General features: G+C 35.0%; 5 protein-coding genes and 1 long non-coding RNA gene across 6 annotated transcripts; 1 reads left to right on the top strand and 5 right to left on the bottom strand.

Moving 5' to 3' along the window:
- Window positions 1-3,956: 3,956 nt before the first annotated feature.
- Window positions 3,957-5,539, bottom strand: LOC106363922. Its single transcript, XM_013803581.3, has one exon. The coding sequence runs from the start codon at window positions 4,997-4,999 to the stop codon at window positions 4,094-4,096; it is 906 nt and encodes a 301-aa protein (XP_013659035.2). The 5' UTR covers window positions 5,000-5,539; the 3' UTR covers window positions 3,957-4,093.
- A 1,020-nt stretch (window positions 5,540-6,559) lies between these two features.
- On the top strand, window positions 6,560-7,931 carry LOC125593226 (protein CURVATURE THYLAKOID 1A, chloroplastic-like). The gene is made up of 5 exons (XM_048769521.1): window positions 6,560-6,873; window positions 7,236-7,342; window positions 7,425-7,532; window positions 7,611-7,682; window positions 7,775-7,931. The coding sequence occupies exons 1-5, from the start codon at window positions 6,720-6,722 to the stop codon at window positions 7,838-7,840; spliced, it is 507 nt and encodes a 168-aa protein (XP_048625478.1). The 5' UTR covers window positions 6,560-6,719; the 3' UTR covers window positions 7,841-7,931.
- A 2,624-nt stretch (window positions 7,932-10,555) lies between these two features.
- LOC125593225 lies at window positions 10,556-12,020 on the bottom strand. The gene is made up of 3 exons (XR_007329173.1): window positions 11,725-12,020; window positions 11,511-11,630; window positions 10,556-11,404 (listed from the first exon to the last, which is right to left on the bottom strand). It is a non-coding gene; the product is annotated as an uncharacterized LOC125593225 (long non-coding RNA).
- Window positions 12,021-13,176: 1,156 nt separating this feature from the next.
- On the bottom strand, window positions 13,177-15,502 carry LOC125593223 (putative phosphatidylinositol 4-phosphate 5-kinase 11). Its single transcript, XM_048769515.1, has 9 exons — window positions 15,210-15,502; window positions 14,961-15,123; window positions 14,768-14,878; window positions 14,493-14,680; window positions 14,312-14,406; window positions 14,159-14,206; window positions 13,963-14,058; window positions 13,748-13,856; window positions 13,177-13,667 (listed from the first exon to the last, which is right to left on the bottom strand). Exons 1-9 carry the CDS (start codon window positions 15,356-15,358, stop codon window positions 13,385-13,387), a joined length of 1,242 nt encoding a protein of 413 aa, XP_048625472.1. The 5' UTR covers window positions 15,359-15,502; the 3' UTR covers window positions 13,177-13,384.
- A 114-nt stretch (window positions 15,503-15,616) lies between these two features.
- Window positions 15,617-16,645, bottom strand: LOC111213535. The gene has a single exon (XM_022715319.2). The coding sequence runs from the start codon at window positions 16,643-16,645 to the stop codon at window positions 15,875-15,877; it is 771 nt and encodes a 256-aa protein (XP_022571040.2). The 3' UTR covers window positions 15,617-15,874.
- A 55-nt stretch (window positions 16,646-16,700) lies between these two features.
- Window positions 16,701-21,657, bottom strand: LOC125593222. Its single transcript, XM_048769514.1, has 14 exons — window positions 20,893-21,657; window positions 20,707-20,793; window positions 20,373-20,482; window positions 20,075-20,125; window positions 19,786-19,957; window positions 19,417-19,698; window positions 19,133-19,336; window positions 18,568-19,053; window positions 18,276-18,485; window positions 17,996-18,184; window positions 17,746-17,909; window positions 17,502-17,651; window positions 17,321-17,399; window positions 16,701-17,211 (listed from the first exon to the last, which is right to left on the bottom strand). The coding sequence occupies exons 1-14, from the start codon at window positions 21,313-21,315 to the stop codon at window positions 16,765-16,767; spliced, it is 3,054 nt and encodes a 1,017-aa protein (XP_048625471.1). The 5' UTR covers window positions 21,316-21,657; the 3' UTR covers window positions 16,701-16,764.
- Window positions 21,658-23,454: the final 1,797 nt, after the last annotated feature.

Below are 23,454 nucleotides of genomic sequence, written 5' to 3'. Positions count from 1 at the left end.
ATATTGCGGGCGTTTAAGCAGAAATTTTTTTTTGGCCCATAAGTTATTAATTTCAGGAAAAATGTTTAAAATTTTATAGCTAGATTTGAAACTGCGACCCTAGAATAATAAAGGTCATGGTTGCCAACTGTGCTATAGGCTATTCATGCTACAAAATTGGCCTCAATAGCCAGGCAGGGCTCTGATCATACGGACGCTACTTGTAGTATTATATATATATATATATATATCCGCTAACTAATGAATCAAAGTATTAATTTATCAAGGTGTTTTAGTATACAACAGTTCATTTTTGTCTGACTAATTCGTGCGTCAATTAGCATTCAAATATGAGCTCCATCATTGCTAGATAACTTTATTTACTTGGAAAATTATTTTATAAATATTCATTATATACTACGTACAGACTGGCAAACTAATTAAGGGAAATAATTGGCTCGATCCAACGTATCTCTTGATCCATTCCGAATATTCATCGATTTAGCTTAGGTACGTAATATGCAGATATGTCAACCATAATACATAACGTAAATACCAATATATCTATACTATTAAAAGAGATGTATAAAAATAAAATATCCTTTAATTTTCCAACTTATTAACAATGACATGCCACTGAAGTTATTAATTAACTTACCTTTTATGATTCTTTGTATTTTCTTCTTTAATTAATGTATTTCCAAAATCAAATTCTAACTAAAAATTTATGGCAACATAATTAATAAACCTAGGTTTTTGTATTCTTTGTCTTTTCCTATTTATTTTATATGTGTGTTTCGAAATAATTAATTTCATAATTAAATACATACTAGGTAGATGCCCGCGGTTTCGCGGGTTTGAATGTTTTGTAACAATATATTTTTTTTAATTTTTCAAATTAAAATAAGTTTTTATCATTATGTGTTTTTTTTTAAATAATTTTTCTAAGAAGTATTTTAAAAAAAAAGATAAATATGACTATTTTAAATATTTTTTTGACATTTTGTATTGATAATTGTACTAAAATTAGTTATGTATAATATTCATGATTCAGATTTTAATAAAATTACTTAAGTTTTGAAGGTATATAATATTGAAACTTTTGAAATATTTTATATAGTTTAGAAATACTTGATTGCTAAAAATTATTTTATGAAGCATTATATATATTATATAAATCACATATTTAATTACCATAAATTATTTTGTGCAATATATTTAAGTCTTTTAGATACTGATAAAACTATTTCTAGAACAAAATTTCTTTCTCATAAAATAAATAAAAATTGAATATCCATTAACAAATTAAATTATAATATTTTTTTTCTCAAACTCTATATATGATCGACATCTAAGAAAAAATCAATTAAGTAATTTATCATTTAATATAAAAAGAAATTTAAAATACATTTTATAAATTTATTTATAAGCTTGTATAAATAAATTAAAACATCTTATCATAATTTAAAACATATAATAAGCCAAGATAAATAATTTTATAAATGTATTTTTAATCTTTATAAATGATTTATAAAGCATGTATGAATTTTATTAGATATTAATAGTTATTATAATACTTTATATACAACTATAAGGCCATATACAAATATAAGGCTTTATATAAGAATATAAAATTATTATATCGATTTCAATAAACTTTTTTGTTTACTATTTTATGTAGTTTATAAATATATAAAAATTGATCAAACATTATTACTCTTTCTATAGTTTCAACAATTAGTTACCATAAATAATTATTTGTAATACTATGTAGATTGTTTGGAAAGTGATATTAATTGGTTATAGACTTATTTTTTTCATTTAAATCTAACTAAAATAAATAGAAATTAAAAATTATCGACAATCAGTTTATAGCAGTTTTTTAAGATTTCATAAATGATCGACACATAACCAAAAATCTCTTAAATGACTTCTCAATTAATATATAGTAGGATATATAGCTTTGATTTTAAGCCCTTATAGATGACTTAAAAACTCTTATAATAATTTTAAATATACAATAAGCCAAGATAAATAATTTGATAAATGTTTTTATAGATGATTTATAAAGCATATAATATGAACTTTAAAAGATGTTAATAGCCATTATGATAATTTATATAAAATATAATGCTTTTAAATAAGAATATGAAATCATTATATTGATTTATATAAATGGTTTGTCATTTATTATTTGATGAATTTTTTAAATATTAAAAGTGATCAATTTATTTCTCTTTCTATAATTTCAACAATTAGTTACCATAAATCATTATTTTTAATATTATGTAAATTATTTGGCAAGTGATATTAATTGGTTATAGACTTACATTTTCTCTTTAGATCTAACTAAAATAAATAAAAATTAAAAATCATCGATCAATCAAATTATAACAATATTTTAATAGTTCACCTATGATCGACACGTAAGCAAAAATCACTAAATTGATTTCTCAATTAATATATAGTATGACATTATACGGTAACTATTTTACTAATTCCATATATGCATAATACATATATTATATAGTATGTACAACAATTTTACTATACATTACCATAAAATTTTAATCCATAAATAGTATATACAAAATTTTATTATATATTATCATAAAATTTTGATCCATAATAAAAATAAAAATACATTTGTTCAGATATACATGTCATATTCTAAAAATATTGATTATACAATTGATGGTTTACAGGATAAAACAAAATTACTCAAAATAAACTATAAAATTATTGCGTTTAGAAATGTCATATTAAACAATTATTTGAACGGGTAAATTTTAAAATATATATTATAACTAATAAAAATAAAAATTTATTTATAAAAAGTAAAAACAAACACCTGCACGCCCGCGGGTCAAGCTCTAGTATACTATTAAAAGAGATGTACAAAAATAAAATAACCCTTAATTTTTCAACTTATTTACAGTGGCATACCACTGAAGTTATTAATTAACTTACCTTTTATGATTCTTTGTCTTTTCTTCTTTAATTAATGTATTTCCAAAATTAAATTCTAACTAAAAATTTCTGGCAACAATAATTAATAAACTTATGTTTTTGTATTCTTTGTCTTTTACTATTATCTTATATATGTGTGTTTGGAAATGATTAATTCCATATATAAATTTCATAATTAAATACATACATTATACGGTAACTATTTTACTAATTCGAAAAATATACTATTAAAAGAGAGGTACAAAAATAAAATAACCCTTAATTTTTCAACTTATTTACAGTGGCATGCCACTGAAGCTATTAATTAACTTACCTTTTATGATTCTTTGTCTTTTCTTCTTTAATTAATGTATTTCCAAAATTAAATTCTAACTAAAAATTTCTGGCAACAATAATTAATAAACTTATGTTTTTGTATTCTTTGTCTTTTACTATTATCTTATATATGTGTGTTTGGAAATGATTAATTCCATATATAAATTTCATAATTAAATACATACATTATACGGTAACTATTTTACTAATTCGAAAAATACATAATATATAGTATATACAACAATTTTACTATACATTATCATAAAATTTTAATCCATAAATAGTATATACAAAAACATTTTTATATATTATCATAAAAATTTGATCCATAAAAAAAATACATTTGTTCGGATATACAGGTCATATTCTAAAAATATTGGTCATACAATTGATGGTTTACAGGATAAAATAAAATTACTCAATATAAACAATAAAATTATTGTGTTTCGAAATGTCATATTAACAATTATTTGAACGGATAAATTTTAAAATATATATTATAACTAATACAAAAAAAATTATAAAAAATAAAAATAAACATTCGCGCGGGCTCTAGTTAATACTTATATGATAAACACTATCATCCCATACGGTGAACACTTAGATTTTGAATTCTAAAATATTTATATTTTCAACGTGTTATTATTATGACTCAAGAGTCATGCATAACAATTCAGAACGGAGACTGATTAAGAACGAACAGGCCAAGAAATTTATATCAAACTTGGAAAGTTAACTAAAATGGAAACTTAGAATGTAACTCACTGTACAGAGCAGCCAAGCCAAGGTAAATTTTCGAGAATAAACTACAAAACTCAAGGTATATTAATTAATTTGAAGAAGGAAAATCTTCATGATATTCCAAACACGGCTGAGTTCTCACCATAGTTGCCGCGGGCATTCTACTCTGACCAATCCAAATATTTCCGACCGTCTCGCTCTTCTCAGACTCTCTTTCCATCTCTTTGAACCTCTTTTTCCTCACTAACTTCACCACAACACCTATCACCGCAGCAAGCAAAACCGAGATTCCTATGATGGTCAAAGCAATCCACCACCACTTCCTCCGAGCCAGCTCTTGTTTGGATGTCGGATTGTGTTTTTGGTTCGGAGCCACAAGCGCGTAATGCCCACGAGAATTCGTAGTGGCACAACTGTAATTCCGTGTCGTATTACTGAACTTCAACGACTCATTATTATCTCCCAAGGCTATGCATTTGATTCCTCTTCTTTGATTATGTGAAACGTAATAAGAATCAAATTTGATCAATATTGGATTGTCTTCATCGATCGAGAGATTCAATCTTTTGAGATTATTCGTGTTTGTCGCGTCATATGCTGTGAATCCAATAACCGGTGAAATAAAAGAGTAATTATCATCAGCCAACCGGAAGTAAACCGACGAAGAGTAATCACCAAAAGTCTCGTAGACAAAAGCTATCCTCTTAGCGTACGGCGTCGTTTTGACCATGGGAGGAACGTAGACTCCACTAAAATTCGCTCCTTTCCTCCAGAACACACTGTTACGGACCGTAACGACCGATGCTTCGACGTCGGAGAGATTCGCGGGAAGTGAAAGCTCGTACAAGGAGCCTGTGTGTCTTCCTTTATTGGCACGAGCTGCGTATGAACGGATCTGATCGTCCAGTTCTTGAATGTTGTTGATGCAATGAACCATAGAGATGACGTAGAAGAAGAATACAATGGTGATGGGACCAAGATTTGTGGATCCCATTGCCAGAGAAAAAAATCAAGAACGACGATGGAGACCCAAATGACCTTTGGTGATCTTCATTAAGGTTATGAAGTCATGAATGTAGAATTGTGATATCCAGATAGATCAGAATCAAAGTGGAAACATGATTGAGATTGAGATGGAGATGAGGGAATATAATTAAACACATATACACACACACACACTCAAAAAGGGAGTAAGGATATAATATAATGTAACAGCTGCATGAATATGGATTTGATGAATGTGTATGGCTTATTTTTTAAAAAGCAAATTAGAAAAAGACTATAGTAATATATTCAAACTTGAAGAAAAAAGGGGAGAGAAAGCTGGGGTTGAGCTGTATTAATGGTGGATGTTTTTCCTTGCATTTATTTTAATTATTGTATTAAAAAAGAAAACGTTATTGACCCAATAAAATTGAGTTTTGGAGAATTTCCTTCTATTGAAAATTATAATGGAGATGATAAAAGGAGGTGTCGGCTATATATGTTTTGTAACATATATGTGCGGATGACGTAATGGTCATGCAATTTCTTTGGTTTTTAACTTAAATACTTACGTCAACCAATTTGTTTCAAACTGCACGTAGAAACACATTGAAAGATGGAGAATACATTCTCATACCTGAAAACACTACAAAGTACAATGTCACAAGAAGAAAAAAAACGAACGAACTCATCCTAGATATGAACACATGTCTTAAGAATATTAGTTACATTTAAAACCTACCAAACTAGATTAAATTAAAGTTTAAACTTCAACTATTCTCTTAAATATCAAGAGAAAAGGGGTATTGGTTAAGCAGTTGAAAGCGCCAGCGAAGTATAAGGGTAGTAGAGCTGTACCATCATTTGATTTTAGTGGGGTTTGTTAAGTATATATAATCTGTTTTTGTTGTAGAGAATGTTCTAAAAACGCTATATATATTTCACTTATTTTAGAAATCATTTTAAAATATAGTATATTTTAGGCTGTCTGCATACATCCATTTTTTTTAAATATACTGAAATTATTACTTAGTAAACCGTATTTTTTTTTTAAGAACCGTATTAAAAATCATAGTATTATGTTATCAATTTATTATTTATAAATTATGGTAATTGATATATTATATTATAAAATTTTATGAATTTAACTATTTATTTCATACATTATATATTTTATAAATACTTAGATGGGTAAATAACAATTTATGATTTTGATTCCATACTGGTTTAGCGCATACTGCTTTTTTAACACTGGTTTTAAGACAGTTTTCTAAATTTTCATTTATAAAGTGAATATTTTAAAGTTCCTTGTTCGAATTCCTCTGTTTTGATCATCTTAGTATTATTAACCTTCCATGTCATAACTATAACTATCATAAGACACAAAATTCAAAGGTTTGCATGATGGTCCATGTTTCCTCACCTACTAGAAAAGGAAACGACAAAAGAGGAGCAATTATACAATGGGCTTTATAATGGGTCCATACTCTAAATGGGCCTAAAACAAGCCATAAACCCCACAGAATGCGAGCATTCTATAAACACCACTGAGTCGGATATCTAAAGATAAGAGCATCAACCAATAAGACCACGAGGAACGTCCACGTGTCTTTAGAAGAAATCTAGTCTAGTAAAAAGCGCAGCAGACACAAAAAAAAATCGAGTAGAGAAGAAGAAGAAGAAGAAGAGGAGAAGCAGTAGGCAGAAGAAGAAGAAGAAGAAATAGTTCGATGGCGATGACAGTAGCAGCTTCGTCCTCTGTGGCAGTAATGATTCCACGTGTCTCCTCCACCCAATGCTCCACCGTCCCTTACCTTCTTCCTCCGCTGCCTCCTCGCTCTTTTGGTCGATCATCTTTCACTGTTCCTCTGAAGCTAGTTTCAGGTGACCGGTTCATTTTTCCTCAATCTCTCTTTCCCGGTTTAATGCAATCTGAAAATTCCCGACAAATCTTCGTTATTATCAGAACTTGTCTGAGTTTAGAATATCCCGACCGGATTTTGAGATTCAGCGGTGCGGCGGTTCGGTTTAGTTGTTAAAATCTAAAATTCAATTCGGTTTATCCGGTTAAGAATCTGGTATGGAGTGTAAGATACTCCAAAACCGCAATTGAGTGGTTAATAGTTTAATTCAATCCGGTTTATAATCTGGTATAGGTAGTTTATAATCTGATACTCCAAAACCGGAAATAGTTTAATTTCCGTGAATCTAAACCGAAAGATTGAGATTCTCCGGTTCAATCGCAGGGAATGGTTTGCAGAAGGTTGAATTGATGAAGACGAGAGCTTCTTCATCAGACGAGACCTCAACGTCCATTGACACCAACGAACTCTTTAATGACTTGAAGGAAAAGGTAAGAACTAAGAAGCCATTTGGTTGAAACATAGTTAATTGGCTTTTGCGTTCTGTTTTTTGATGTTCGGTTTTTGGTGCAGTGGGATGGTCTTGAGAACAAGACGACCGTGGTTATCTACGGAGGAGGAGCCATTGTTGCAGTTTGGTTATCTTCCATTCTTGTTGGTGCCATCAACTCTGTTCCTCTGGTAAGTAAACCCTTTTGGATATTAGAGAAAGTGCAATGGATTTGAGTTGAATGATGTTTGTTTCTTATGAGTGTGTAGCTTCCGAAAGTTATGGAGCTTGTTGGTCTCGGGTACACAGGATGGTTTGTCTACAGATACCTTCTCTTCAAGGTAACAAAACTGTGACTAACCTATTCATAATCTATTGAAGCATCATTTGATCTGACATTGAATGAAAATGTCTATGTTTCTTGTTCTTTCAGTCAAGCAGAAAGGAGTTGGCTGAGGATATTGATTCCTTGAAGAAGAAGATTGCAGGGACCGAATAGATTGATTCATAAAAATAATAAACAAGCTTTCTTTCTTTCTTTCTGGAGTTTCTCTGTAATGTGATTATTATAATACAATCTATCTTCTCCAGTGTGAAACTATTATCTTTTAGATCCATGGGGCATTGAAACCTATTTAGTTTCAGGAGTGGCGAAGATGTTAAAGAAACATGCATGAAACACCACACCGTATCTCAAAAAGTTATCTACTATGTAATTCTTTCCAAGGATTATTTCAAATAATGGAAAAGAGAATATCAAGAGACGCAAAACCTCTTCAAAGAACTGCTTTAACTTGGCTGAAGCTTCTCAGCATGTTCAAGGTCTTCATGGAGACAGAACCAAAGGAAGGTGTGGTAAACCGAGATCTAGCACAAGATTCTCAAGACACAAAGAGTTGAGTTCAGAGTTCTACCTTGTACGGGGGAGAGAACTAACATTCTTGTGGCATCTAATAAGTCTTTTGTAACAGGACTGCACTTTTTTAGTCTTGTCTGCACAAAAATTGACAAAATATATTCATTAATCAAGGAACGATAAAAGTTGGATACAGAAAAGCTCGAGCCTCTCTCTCACCTCAGCTCTTGACTCGCAGGAGAGAAGTGTGTGGCTCAAGCTGAAAACGAACCAATGCCACAATGACATTAGACCCTTCAACATGAATGATTTCAAGACCGCACATGAACAGGTTTGAAAGACTGGAACATGAACACATTAGTTTTGCACTTTGGTCCAAGTTTTGAGGATTTAATGGGGGATATGTTTGGTGTCGTAGATATGCGCGAGTGTGTCAAGGAAGAAGACATCACTGAGCTACTTCGTGTAAAGATAAACAGAGAGATGGTTGTGTTTTTTTTTATTTTTCCTTGGTCCATATATAAAATCTTTCTTTGATAGTTTCATTTATATAAGATTTATGTACAGAGAGAGATAAAAATCGATGTACAATCTATTTGTAGATGCATGTTCTCCGAAAGTTTAGTATTTTTACTGCCAATTTTATTTAATTTTGGTGCGATTGGTTGGTTATTAGTATACCAAGTATGTATCAAGTATTTTTAACTTTAGTTTCTATTTTTCACCATAAAAATTACGAGCATTTGAGATTAGGACATTTGAGATTAATGGCATTTGAAATTATGGGCATTTTGATTAGGGGTATTTTAGATTAGGACTAACCCCTAATCTCAAATGTCCATAATCTAGAATGCCCCTAATCTTAAGTGCCTCTAATCTAGAATGCCTATAATCTCAAATACCCCTAATCTCAAATGCTCATGATGTAGAATACTCATAATCTTAAGTGCTCATAATCTAGAATGTCCCTAATCTCAAATACCCTTAATCTCAATGCCCATAATCTAAAATGATCCTAATCTTATGTGCCCCTAATCTCAAATACCCATATTCTAGAATGTCCCTAATCTTAAGTGCCTCTAATCTAGAATGCCCCTAATCTCAAATACCTCTAATCTAGAATGCCCCAAATCTCAAATACCCCTAATCTAGAATGCCCCTAATCTCAAATACCCCTAATCAAGAATGTCTCTAATCTAGAATGCCCCTAATCTCAAATACCTCTAATCTAGAATGCCCCAAATCTCAAATACCCCTAATCTAGAATGCCCCTAATCTCAAATGCCCTTAATCTAGAATGCCCCTAATCTCAAATACCCCTAATCAAGAATGTCCCTAATCTCAAATGCCCCTAATCTAGAATGCCCCTGATCTCAAATGCCCCTGATCTAGAATGCCCCTAATCTAGAATGCCCCTAATCTCAAATGCCCCTAATCACAAATGCCCCTAATCTAGAATGCCCCTAATCTCAAATGCCCTTAATCTAGAATGCCCCTAATCTCAAATACCCCTAATCAAGAATGTCCCTAATCTCAAATGCCCCTAATCTAGAATGCCCCTGATCTCAAATGCCCCTGATCTAGAATGCCCCTAATCTAGAATGCCCCTAATCTCAAATGCCCCTAATCACAAATGCCCCTAATCTAGAATGCCCCTAATCTCAAATGCCCCTGATCTAGAATGCCCCTAATCTCAAATGCCCCTAATCACAAATGCCCCTGATCTAGAATGCCCCTAATCTCAAATGCCCCTAATCACAAATGCCCCTAATCTAGAATGCCCCTAATCTCAAATGCCCCTGATCTAGAATGCCCCTAATCTCAAATACCCCTAATCTAGAATGCCCCTAATCTCAAATGCCCCTAATCTCAAATGCCCCTAATCTAGAATGCCCCTAATCACAAATGCCCCTAATCTAGAATGCCCCTAATCTAGAATGCCCCTAATCTCAAATACCCCTAATCTAGAATGCCCCTAATCTAGAATGCCCCTAATCTCAAATGCCCCTAATCTAGAATGCCCCTAATCTCAAATGCCCCTAATCTAGAATGCCCCTAATCACAAATGCCCCTAATCTCAAATGCCCCTAATCTAGAATGCCCCTAATCTCAAATACCCCTAATCTAGAATGCCCCTAATCACAAATGCCCCTAATCACAAATGCCCCTAATCTAGAATGCCCCTAATCTCAAATGCCCCTAATCTAGAATGCCCCTAATCTAGAATGCCCCTAATCTCAAATGCCCCTAATCTCAAATACCCCTAATCTAGAATGCCGCTAATCTAGAATGCCCCTAATCTCAAATGCCCCTAATCTAGAATGCCCCTAATCTCAAATGCCCCTAATCTAGAATGCCCCTAATCTCAAATGCCTCTAATCTCAAATACCCCTAATCTAGAATGTCCCTAATCTCAAATACCCCTAATCTAGAATGTCCCTAATCTCAAATGCCCCCCTAATCTAGAATGCCCTAATCTCAAATGCCCCTAATCTAGAATACCCCTAATCTTAATGCCCCTAATCTCAAATGCCCCTAATCTAGAATACCCCTAATCTCAAATGCCCCTAATCTCAAATGCCCCTAATCTAGAATACCCCTAATCTAGAATGCCCCTAATCTAGAATGCCCCATAATCTAAAATGACCCTAATCTTATGTGCCCCTAATCTCAAATACCCATATTCTAGAATGCCCCTAATCAAGAATGCCTCTAATTTAGAAGATGTTATAGAGCCCAATTAATAAAATAAATCCAGATTTTGGATTTGTTACATATAAAAGTTTAGGATTCTAAATGTTGATATAAAAAATGTTCTTAAATTATATATTTTAAAGAAAAACAACTCCCTAGCTGTTTCCATATATATATTATATATATTTTAAACTAAACATGTCTTCTAAATTCGATCATTACCACCAAGATTACCATTCCTAGCTATTTTAATAATCCAAGTACAAAGCCACCTAAACCTATTTTCCAAATTCGATCATCACCACCAAAACCTATCTAACTGCAATTACATAACACATATATCTTAGTCATAACAAACTTTTCTAAGTGAAAAAGGGAAACGAGAAAGTACAGTTTGTAGTTTTGAGTTCCAAAAAAAGAAGAAGAGAAAGTAGAGTCGGTTGAACCTTTGCAACTCTGAAGAGTTTCATCTAATCCTTTTAGAGCTAGATGGGAATTATGCAACAGTCGTACCTGGTGATGTTAACAGACATATTATTACATCATATTCAGAAACAGGTGTAAATATCTATAAATACACCTTCACATTAGTAGTAAACTAAAGAGTAGATGTGAGTACCAAATTCACGGAGGAGTTGATGAGCATTGGGAGGAACTCCAGCTCCATCAGTCATCCAAGTGAGAGGAGCCCATGCTCATTGATCATCTTTTTGCCACACGTTACAATCTCAAATCTAGCCTGCATATATAGTCCAAGTAGTGAAAATGAAATTCAACCTTTCAATCTTTATTGATTGATACACACACTTCAAAAAAAGACTCGTGGGACAAACCTTGGCCGCTTCAATTTCAACGCTGGCAGTATCAAGACCATCCAACATGGAAGTGTCCTTGCTTAACCAAACAAAACCTTGAGAAGAAAAGATAAAGACATAATAAGTAAGCACATGATGATGACATTGCAAATTGATCACCAGCAAGATAAATAAATAAATAAAATTTATTTATGCAAACCACTTAAATAAAAAAAGCTTCCAACACGTATGCTTAACTATCTTCGGTAGTATCTAGCACAAGATTCTCAAGACACAAAGAGTTGAGTTCGGAGTTCTACCTTGTACGGGTAACTAACATTGTTGTGGCATCTAATAGATCTCAATAACTGGAAGGCACTTTTTAGTTTTGTCTGCAAAAAGGGAGATCACGACAATACATTCATTAATCAATGCAGATAAAAGTGAATGACATAAAAGCTCGAGACTCTCACCTCAGATCTCAGCTCTTGCTTTCCACCATTGTACTTCAACATCATGTTTAATAGTTTCTCCTCTGTAACTTTTTAGTTTCACCTTATGTTTTGGAGTTCGATCGCCACTGTCATGTAAAACAAAACACTTGTTAGAACGGAGACAAGTATAAAGGAGATATATATAGGTGTGGTTGATATGCTAAAAACATATATACTGTAGAATAACAGCAGTGGCACAACGTAGCTCTTCAGTTACTCCTTCATTAGGTTGTACACCTTCCAAGGCAAATGACAGAAGAGGAGCCTTTGCATCCAAACAGAGTATGAAACTACACTTTGAATCTGACAGAAATGAGAGAGAAATGAGAGATGAGAAAAAGAGATGTGAGATTCACTTGTTTTGCTTTTCTTTTTTTTTACAAAAATGACGGAACTGATGTTTATCTACAAAAATAACGCAACGGATCTATTGTACTATACCGTTAGAATTTTTGTTGTTGCATTTAAGATCCCGTATTTACTTCTTTGTTTTTTTACTTTTTGTGTATTCAATGTTATAGGAGTCCCACATAATTTAGTAGCCTCTGATATTTTTATTATTATTTTTTCATTTATCAAACATGAATAAGATTAAAATAATTTATCGTTCTAATATTCTTTTTATAAAAAAACTAAGGACTTATTATATTTGATTTTTTGTATTAAAGTAAATCAAAGCATTTAGGTGTGTTCTGTGTAGTCATGCTCAAGTCTGGAACATGTATTAATGTTTGGTTATCGACAAGTAGTTTCTCTGGGTCTTTTCTTGGAATGCACTAAGGTCTGATGCAAGTGTATTGTTTTGGGAATCCTTTGAACATTTTACGTTGTTGGGAGACTAAACGATTTGTTGGGTTGTGTGCGTCTGAAGTAAGTTACTCGTGGTGTTTTAAATGCAGTTGAACTGATGGTAACCTACTAAAGAAGGGACCGAATAGATTCATACAATAGTAATTTGAATTTGTTATTTGTTAGAGAAACATGGTAAAGATTATCGGAGAAAATGTTTATAGGCAATTTTAAACAGCTGTAAAATTACCTACGTAATATTTTTTATAGTTTATGGAGTATCTGTTAAAGAAACATAGTAAAGATTACAAGGTTTTGGACAACAGACACCTGACTTGGGTCGTAAGATGAGGGCCATTAACACACTAATCATGATCTGACTTGGATAGTATATTTGCTATAACAAATAGTATATTTTACAGAGATAAATCACCGTCTTCACGAGGTAAGAAGATGTTGGAGACGAATTCTTGGAATCGAGAAGAGTAGATCTTAGGATGGACGGTCGATATCGAGTTTGAGTTATGTTGGATGGTTTTGTAACAATGTTCAATGCGTTTCTTCATACCGTAGTCTTGAAATGTGTCTACGATCCCTAAATACAAAACCACATCGTACCATTCCTCCTCTTCTCCCGCCGCTCTCTTCTCTCGGCGTGCTCTCGCCGGAATCTTCATCCCAAAGTTAGTACTCGAGCAGCTGCTTCAGAATATTAAAAAAAAAGATTACTTACTTTACATTAAGTTACATTAACATTAATGTTTGTAAGTCTCTTTTACCTGTTGACAAAGAGGTCACTGAGTGTTGCTAATTTGCTTTGTCTGTTTATCAGATTAGTTTCTGAGCTTGTGCTATTGCTTGTCATTGAGTTTTCACTTTCCACTGATTCTGTTAAAAGATCAAATACAATATTGTTTTGTTCTTAAGTACATTGTTTAGACCAAAAAAAAAAACAATTGACAATGTGTTTTTTTTCTCCATAATGCATTGTTACCTCTACTGGGAGGGCATGAGTAGAATGTTGTAAACGAGCTATCTGGAGAATTTAGAGCTGTCTTCAACGAGTTTGTGCTATCACTTTTCAATGAGCCTGAAAATATAATGGATAGAGATATGTTGTAGTCTTTGCCAAGTAACGTAAAATAGAGATATAAAACTGTTAAGTCTGTTATGGTGAAGTTTTTATTTACATGGAGGTGTGAAGCTACCGTAAACCGGGTTTACTCCATTAACTGAACCTGTCAAGAGTGATTTGTTATGATCAGATACATGATCTACATCAGAATGAAATACTTGCACTAATAAATATAGAGAAAAATAGGAAACATGTATATATATCACACCTTGAGATGATGACTCCTTTACTTGTAAACCAACCAATAAGCTGTAATCCATTATACCTTGTTCTTCCAAAAGATCACAGTCTAGCTTTGTTTGCCTGTAATAATGACATGAACCATTTTGTTTAAGCATTTGAATCATATATTGGTTACTAGAATCAAGATGATAGAGAGAAATATATACTTGATGATGCGTTGTCTAGCCAATGGATCAACGTAGAAACAGAAATCAAAATCTATATCCTTGAACACAGTGTTGTTTCTCAGTTCAATTTTCTTGTTGGTTCGACCTTTCGGAGAACCTTTTAGATCATAGAGCTTGTTCATAAAAACCTTAGAATGCAGCATGTTTGACATCACAGCAAAATATGTCTGCATTACAACAACAAAAAAAAAACATTATAACTTTGTTTATAAGAAAGTAAGAATCATAGATATTCATAGGTCCAATCTATTCACCTTAACACCTCCAACAGGCTTGACAACATGAGCACCATAGATCCTTGAGAATAGTGATGATCTGTGATTATGAATATGTCTGTAGTAGCCCGGAAGCGTCTCTAGTATCACCTAGAAATCACATATGTTTTATTATAAAAGACTTGATCAACAAGTTATGTTAAACAAAAAGATAAATGTTTATGTTGAATACCTTAATCTCGGATTTTCGAAGAATCTTGATGAGGAAACGGTCATCATTGGATACAAGAAACACATTGCCTATTTTCCCAGAAGAAAGCTTGTTTAGAGTTTCATCATTGCAAATGGAATGCATGTAATCATCAGGATCAATATCTTCAAGTTCTTGTATAAGTCTACAAGAAGGACAAAACTGAAAATCAAAAATTTATCATTACAAAAGGAAAAGAAATGACAAGAAACATTAGCAAAAACGTTATACCTGAAACCCAACGGAGAATAATCTTTCAAATCAAACTCAGTAATGGTGCAAGATGGTAAGTGTTTAATGTGCTTTGAAGAGTATCGAACACGGTTTTTCTGTGTGGCTCTAACCTCCATGGCTGATATCTGCCTCGTAAACCTTGCCATAAATTCCCTAGAAATGTTCTGAGAGAGAGAGAGAGGGAGAGTGAATTGGTATCAAATGATGAACAATCTGTCGAAGATTTTGTAATTAAAAAGATGATATTTAGTTTTTTTTCTGGTAGAGTGAATCGATGGTTTTTAACTCATTAGGCTGTTAAGCCAACTAACTATCTCCTCAACTCCCAAAACCAACTCCCGCGTTTTGTTTCACTTTAAGACCATATACTATATCGTTTATTAACATGCGGAAAATTAATATGATACCACAAAAAAAATGATCTTCGTCTTCATATTGAAATGAATTTGAAACTGTTCAGAAAAAAAAAACAAAAACCAAATGAACTAACTAGAAGAAAACTGCGCCAACTAAAAGAGTTAGTTAATACTCATCATAACCGTCGGTAACTGCCTAAACGAAAAATGTATGGTTGATGATGATAAGAGGTGGTGGACGTGGCGATGATCTACGAAACCAAGATGATATCTGAACCGTTGGAATCATCATCAGATAACAAAATCTCAGCCGTCCATCCTCTCTTGTTTTGGCGGCAACATACCAGACGATTTCATCAAGAAACAGCACATCATTCCTCCGCCGTCCGATGACCACCTCACGTGATTCTTTCCCGCCATATTCCGAACCGCGTTCCAGTCTCTGAGCGGAGACGGCATCGGAGAAGACGCCGTCGAGTCCGTACCGTCGTCGGAGAAATTCACCGATCCGCTTAACGAATTCTCCTTCGAGCTTCCGCCGTCGTCAGCTAAACCGTTCTCCGACAAAACAACCGCGGATCTCGACTTTTTCATCATCCTTCGGCTCCGGCGACTCGCCGCCTCTTTTTCTCTAACGGACTTGAAGAAACCAGCGGGTAGCTCGGAAGCGTCGATCACCATGGCGGCGATGTTGAGAACACCGCGGAACTTACCGGAAGGACGGCGGATCTGAAGCGCGACGAGAGACGGAACCTTCTCCGCGGCGGTTGGGAGGAAGTTGCTCACGAGGAAACGTACGGTTCCGATGAGATGATCGCGTAAGTAACCAACGGCGTAGATCTCGATCGAGACGCCGGAAGTTTCGCTGGAGAGGAACTCCGATGAAACCTGGAAAACGAACTTGTCGTTCCAAATCGGATTCTCGGCGCCGATCCGATCGATTCGAGTGCGGAGCTTGTCGGAGGAATCAACCCATACGGATGCGTACGTCTGCAGTCTCCGGAGCTTCCCCGTCGGTTCTTTAAGTCCTTGCGCCGAGATGAGATTGATCTCAAGAACGTGCGATTCCTCCGCCATCTCCTCTCACCGCCGAAGAGTTAAACGCAAATCGAAGAGAGAGGAAGAGAGTGAATGATTTAGACTGAGACTTTTTTTATAATGAATGAAAAAAATCTTTTAATCTGTTTTTTTTTTCTTTAAGCGTCTGCGTTTAACAAAGTAGTAACGTTTGCGTTTTCGGGAGGCGGTTTAATATATTTGCCGATTGCTTTCTGGCGATGACTTTTTCTTCTCATTCTATCCAGCTTATCTTTACTTCTCTTCTTCTGCTCCTCTTTCTCTACGTTCTTTCTTTGCCTCTCTTTCTCTACTGAGCCTCGCCACACCACCTCACCTGTCCATGGCCATAGCCAGTGACCCACACGACGGTCGTTTGAGTCTGCTTCCTCTGCAAGATCCTCGTCCATTGTTTTCAGAGTTGTGTAACCGAACCAGTCCACCCACATTTTCCCTCTCCGGTCTTTCTGTTTGTGTTGCTCCTCCATCAAACCAGTTATAGGATCTATGTAGACGATGCGTCTCGCGCTGTGGTATGCCCATACGTTCACCAGAAGCTCTAGTACCCGTGAATAGCAATGCTTGTCCTGTTGACAAAACTCATCACATTACTTAAAATCCAAAACTCAAATGGATAGTTCTGAAGTAGTATACTACTCATAAGGACTTTGGCAGAAGCAGGTGTGAGTTTCTTACTTTGGTTAAACTCAGATAGCAACGGTTTGTTCGATGATGCTCTTCATACATTTGTGCATCCAAAGAATCCACAAACATTCTACAAAACAAGAGAGAAGAAAGAAACACTCTCTAAGTACTCTTTTTTCAAATGAGGGTCATTGAGATAATCAATGGGTAATAATAACAAGCAAGCAAGTACCTTGAGAACATGACAAACTCTACGAAGGATCTTGTTGGCAACACCCAGCTCTGCATCACAGACCATGTATCCCCATCCTCAGGCATTGGAGGCAGTGAGTCTAAATTTTTGACACTGTACATTTTCTTTAAAGTTTCGTTGTAAGCAAACCTTCATCAAAGTCCAAAAATTGTAAAGAGTCAGGTATGTGAAGTCTCAAACATTGTTATAAAACTATATTATAAGAAATCTATATGGGTTTTACCTGCAGTTCCCAGCATTTATGGCATCACAGAACGACCAAAAGGGTTTCTTCAGAGGATTCCTCGGATCTTTGTCCATGCGAACCCAAAAATACAAGGCATCTCCGTGTTTGCGTGTTTTTATAGCATTAAGCAATGCGTTCTCAGCAATTTCGGATAAAGATTCCTGTTTTAGGTTTCCAAATTACATTACAAGTAGTTATTAGTACAGGACATATCATTCCTGAGTATAGCAAGAGAAGATGTGTGTACCTTCCTGGCGGTCGCCCTCCAGGACTGAAACCCAATCCATGCATTCCTGTGCAAACGATCAATCTTGTTTGAAATTGCAAAAAATGCTCCAAAGTCACCAAGAGCATCGCGATAGTACGGTTGGTTGAAAAGTGAAAGACGTGATGATGCATCGATATCATCCATCCCAGGTCTCCTTCCTTTAACTGACTGCAGTATGATGCATTCACATAAATTTACAAAATATCATTTCCTTCTGCTGGACCATTGCAAAAACAATATATCGCACATGGGAACTCACCATGCCTACTCCACGATAGAGGGGATACTCATGTAGAAACGACCAAGTTCCTTCACCAAAATAAGGTTCATATATGCATAAAGGTTGACCGGTTCGTTCCAGCTCCCCTTCATCCCTCTCATGTAGATCATTCTTACTTCGGTCTGCTCTTTTGGCGCTTTTATATACTTCCTCCCAAGTCCCCTGATACTGCAAGGCTCTGCCTTTCAGCTGTACAACAACACAAAACTAAATCAAGTAGGAAACTGGAGATGAGAATGTCACTTCAAGAACTCGCATCTGAAATGCTTACCTCCTCATCTTCTTGTCTTTTTTTACTGTTAATTGTCTGAATATATCTCTCACCTTCCCATATCTCATATACAAATGAATCATCATTTACAACCCGAGATTTCGTAGAATCTCCTGATGTTTGGTTCCAGTGTCCCTCAACATTCGCTATGAACTCATAGCTTCTTGCTGTTCTATTATTAGGCGACTCATCCATGAGAACTTCGAACAGATGCCAGCTCCACCCTTCTCTCAGTTTTGGAGGAATTGTCTGTACATCCTTAGGAGAAGCAACTTCTGAAGAAAACTTGAGAATGTTCTCTAGTAGAGTCGCATAACCTTCTATGCTTTCCACAGCCATCATATTTTTAACAGCTGTTTTCCCCATCAAGCCAATATTCTGAGCCAACGGAGATATTTTACCTTCTGTGATCACTTCAAGCACAATCTGCGACAGAACCTTAGGATTCTCCTTGGGGAAAAGATACCCACTAACCCTGTCATCGACCTATTTGATATTCAATACAGTCAGTCAGTATGCCACAACACATCACCATGGAGAAACGAGCAAAGGAGAAGAGAAGTACATGTTTCTTAATATTCAAGAGGTTTGGTGCGACTATCGGTTTCCCCAGTGCCATGGCCTTCATCAAAATTTCTGGAAAAGATTGCTCCTCAAGAAATGATCCGTATATGACAAGATCAGAACTTTCCAGTATCTTATCAACATTCCCTGCGACGCTTACATGCTTCACAGCATCTTTTGGATATGTCAAGTTCTGGGAAATTGTCTAAGAAGTTCAAAACAAACCAAGGTTAGTGACTTTGTAATCTGAATCTTCAAAAGCTACAAAGCAGACCTTTGCCATACCTCAATAGCGACGCTGTAGTTGGAAGCCGACTCTCCACCTAAAACTATGATCTTGAGATGGGAATTATAACTCTCACTGTTATAGCCTGAAAACAACGGCCGTAGAGCTTCCAGAAGTAGAGCATGTTCCAGCCATTGACCTTTGTACAAGAACTGACTTCCCACAATGGAAATGACAATGTCATCTTTCGGTGGAAAGTCCATATTCTTTGCTTTCCATGCTTCTTTAGGTGATCCGGGAATCACATAAAAGTTGCCAGCATCAAACTCGGAGTAGAGAATCTACATGAAGTAAAAAGTTGAAATAATATAAGTCAACTGAAGAAGTAAGAAACTAGATGAGTTGCACGCTGAATCATAAAAGATTACCGGAAGGAGATAGTTATGGAAGACTACAACCGATGCCCGGCTGAAAATCTTTTTCCAATCGGTTAGGAGTTCGGTATGCCCTGTTGAGCTATACTGTCTAGACCGAACAGCGAGAATTTCATCATTGATGGCCCAAACAAGAGGTATAGATTTGAAAGGTTCTTGCATGAAGCTGTCAAAGAATAACAATATATTAAACTATCAAGAACTTGGGGGGAAAAAAGCCACCTAAAAAACAAAACCAGAACAATGCGATATACAGTCATACCAAAGACCAGAAAAATCTTACCAAGTAAACATACTCCTAGCTTCGAGAGAGTTTACAATGACGCCATTATAGCTTCAAGATACGAACAAAGAAAAATGATTAATGATCAGAAATCATCTCATTGACCAAGTCAAGTCAACTCCAATAATAGGCTATAGTCACCTCAGATCCACATTATCTAATTAAACCGAATAAAATGACTACATTAAACTAACTATAGCCTCTCCGAGCTCTGAACTAATCAATACATGCCTCACTAGTTCTCCAGTAAATTTTCAAGCAACGCAATATATAGCCAGGGGAAAGGCAATGTACATACGAGAGCCAGTCGATGACACAACTTGACGCATGGTTAGTCTCGAGTACAGTGACTGAAACTCCCATTTGCTGCCAAATTCCATGAACAGGGCCGTCTTCGAGAGAGTACACCTATCCAAGACAAGTATTCTCGTCACTTCATTTTTTTTTTTTTAATGAATGTTAAATTTCTTCAACTCAAAAACTTTTTTACAATGAATGCATCATGTGTTCTTATGATTTTCTAGCCTAAAAACATCACTATAATCTCACTCAGATTTGTTATCTAGTGGCAAACCATGTTATCGTCACTTCATATTACTAGTGGTACACGCTGGAGCAAAACAAATCTATACCTCAATAGCATATCCAATCTCTAGCAGTGCATTGGAGACAGTCACCATCAACAGCTGCTCCGGATCAGCTAACAAATCCGCAAAAACCTTTACAAAAGAAAAAAGAGAAAACCACAACGTTAAATCATCAGATCTCTCACAACAGCAAACAACTTTCATAATCCAAAAAACTGAAGTACTACTGACCAGAGCTAGCTTCGGCTTTCGGAATCCAAAACGCTGCACAGTCGTATTGAAACCACCACTACTATTCTGAGCATCTCTCTGGAAACTCATCAGGAGCTTGGTAGGTTCTAATCTAACATCCTCGCCGAAACTGAGGACGCCTCTCTCCTTGAAAACGAGCATATCAGGCGGGAGAAGCTCCTTCTCGATACTCCTCCATGGCGGTTTATCAGATTTGTCGATGACGAGGCCGGGTAGGAACATTTGGAAAAGGACGACGAAGAAGAAGAAGACGCACGTGGAGCAAATCCATTGGATGTAACTGAACCTCTTGAAGAGAAAGGATCTGGATCTGTTTCTCTGCAGTAACGGGTGGTGTTGTCTCGCCCATCTCTCGCCGCCTTCTCGCTTCGCCGGAGGAATCCCAGATTCTAGAGAGCCCATTTCGTTTCTAAATTACATGCAACCTAACGCTAGCTACGAAGAACTCAACACCTAAATCTCTATAAAAACAAATCCAACAGGAAAATTTCAAAAAATCTGAATCAAAATCAACTCAAGGAAGCTAGTCAAAGGGGGAGCGGAGGCGACTCCAAGTGTGTGTGGGGGGTTAGATACTTTATTGTGAGCTCAAAGCTTTGTGTTGGCGTCAATGGTGGGAATCGAAGGAGACTGTATATTAGAAGAAATCTCTGAGAATTACAAATCAGATTTTCGCTACGCGGATTCGAAGGGAGCCTAAAGAATCTTTGCTTGCTTCCCTGTTTTTTTTTTTTTTAATTTCACCCTCTTTATTTGTTTTTATTTTATTTTTTTTTTCTTTCATTTTGGTGCGACTAAATATTTATTTGTTTTATTTATTTTATGTTATCCCCCATATCATCATTCAGTTTTATTATTAATTAAAGAGAAATGGAGTATTTGACATATATTATCTTCTTGTGTTACACGCATATTTTATAATGTTTATATAATAATCCTATTGACCAATAACCAAGAAAGGTGCATTCAAAATTTTAAGAAGAAAAAAATCAATAATAAATAAAGACACGATTGAATGAACATTGGACGTCAAGCAAAACTATTTGTAGCATTTTAATTTCATGATTTCTTCATTTACGGTAAATGTTAGATTAGCAGCATTCTCCAAAAGGTCTCTAATTTGCAAATATCAGTCACATGTTGTACAGTGTGGATATATATACATAAACTACAGTCTAATATATAGAGTAATACTTGAAAAGAAAGTGGACCATTATATCATATGCTAGCTGTCAGTCTAGCTTTTGATTGTTTATGAGTTTTGCAAAACTCATTATCAATTTAACTCCATGTTTGTGTCAGATTAATTTTATAGCCTTCTAATAAATAAATAGATTTTTGGTTTACTAACTTTGCCATCCAAAACGTTTAATTATTGATCAAATTTTGGTTCTTGGGTTTGATTCTTCTTACTGCTACAATCTCATTTTGTTATTAATATGACTTGAATGGAGTAGTCATAGAACTGCCAGACTCAATGCCAATTATAGCATTTACCCAAATGGATAACTTAACTCTCAAGCATCACTGATTTAGCTTATTAACACATTCTCACATAACTTTTCAAAGACTCCTAAATTACTCAAAGTGGATCTTTTTTCTTTGACGCAGCTTGAAAATTCCAATATCAATAAAAGAATGGGACGAGAAAGCTAGCAAAACAATAATATATTTTTGAATTTACTCTAATTTTCCTAATGGGGACTCCAGAGCATGATCATCCACTAAACATAGACCATAGTCCCGGAAACGTTTGATCTTCTTGTCAAACCCCAGAATGTAGTTATTGTGTTATTATCACATGCTTTCCCCTTTGTCTCCTTAACCCATGTCTCGTTCTTGAAGTACAATCCTCCTGTTGGGAATGCTGCCTGAGAGAGCAAGTAGAGATCCATCTACACAACACCAACAACAGTAACAATTGTGTAATAAAGCCACGAGACCAGTTAAACAGCAGGTTACCGTTTTACTGTGGAACTTGGAGGGAGAACAAAAACATACCTGGTGAGCTGTTTTGTTAAGTGTCCAGTTTAAAGCAGGCTGATCATTTGCTTTCTTTAGTTTAGACCAAGGTTGGTCTTAAAGTTCCTCAATCCATTTCTTCATCAGAAAATCATGCAGCTGCATATATACGTCCTCCCCTTTTTACCCGGAGGTGGTAAATCATGAGAGTGATCCAACGGCTGAATCTGCCACCAAAATTAAATACTGCGATTTAGAAACAATTGACATTTATACTGCGATTTGCATGTTTTGATTCGTTTGCCAATCTCTTAATACGGTCGAGAGCTATATTGACAGGAAGAAAATTGTTATCTCTTGGAATTTTGGGTTTATTGGGTCAAAAATAGAAACTATTGGGTAAATTTTTGAAATCATATCGAAATATAGTGTTTCTTCGGGAAAATACTTTTTTATTTTTTTTTATTTTTTAACCGCCCCCTCTGCTTATTTAAGTGTCTCCTGACTCTCGTCATCTTCTTCTAACCGTACAGCTCAAGAAACCCTAAATCCGCAGCAAGAATCCGCGCATTAAGTATC

The sequence above is a fragment of the Brassica napus genome, chromosome C9, assembly GCF_020379485.1.
Source record: "Brassica napus cultivar Da-Ae chromosome C9, Da-Ae, whole genome shotgun sequence".
Lineage (NCBI taxonomy): Eukaryota > Viridiplantae > Streptophyta > Magnoliopsida > Brassicales > Brassicaceae > Brassica > Brassica napus.
Note: the sequence above shows the minus strand (reverse complement) of the source record. Positions and strands in the feature narration are given on the sequence as shown.

Coding starts and splice junctions, on each gene's coding strand:
- LOC106363922 (XM_013803581.3), bottom strand. CDS start 4,999: ATGGGATCCACAAATCTTGGTCCCATCACCATTGTATTCTTCTTCTAC.
- LOC125593226 (XM_048769521.1), top strand. CDS start 6,720: ATGGCGATGACAGTAGCAGCTTCGTCCTCTGTGGCAGTAATGATTCCA. Junction 6,874..7,235: donor TCCTCTGAAGCTAGTTTCAG/GTGACCGGTTCA, acceptor GTTCAATCGCAG/GGAATGGTTTGCAGAAGGTT. Junction 7,343..7,424: donor TTAATGACTTGAAGGAAAAG/GTAAGAACTAAG, acceptor TTTTTGGTGCAG/TGGGATGGTCTTGAGAACAA.
- LOC125593223 (XM_048769515.1), bottom strand. CDS start 15,358: ATGGCAAGGTTTACGAGGCAGATATCAGCCATGGAGGTTAGAGCCACA. Junction 15,124..15,209: donor TATTCTCCGTTGGGTTTCAG/GTATAACGTTTT, acceptor TCCTTCTTGTAG/ACTTATACAAGAACTTGAAG. Junction 14,059..14,158: donor CGGTAGCTTCACACCTCCAT/GTAAATAAAAAC, acceptor TTATATTTTCAG/GCTCATTGAAAAGTGATAGC.
- LOC111213535 (XM_022715319.2), bottom strand. CDS start 16,645: ATGGCGGAGGAATCGCACGTTCTTGAGATCAATCTCATCTCGGCGCAA.
- LOC125593222 (XM_048769514.1), bottom strand. CDS start 21,315: ATGGGCTCTCTAGAATCTGGGATTCCTCCGGCGAAGCGAGAAGGCGGC. Junction 19,699..19,785: donor TCCATAACTATCTCCTTCCG/GTAATCTTTTAT, acceptor TACTTCATGTAG/ATTCTCTACTCCGAGTTTGA. Junction 19,054..19,132: donor TCTTGAATATTAAGAAACAT/GTACTTCTCTTC, acceptor AATATCAAATAG/GTCGATGACAGGGTTAGTGG.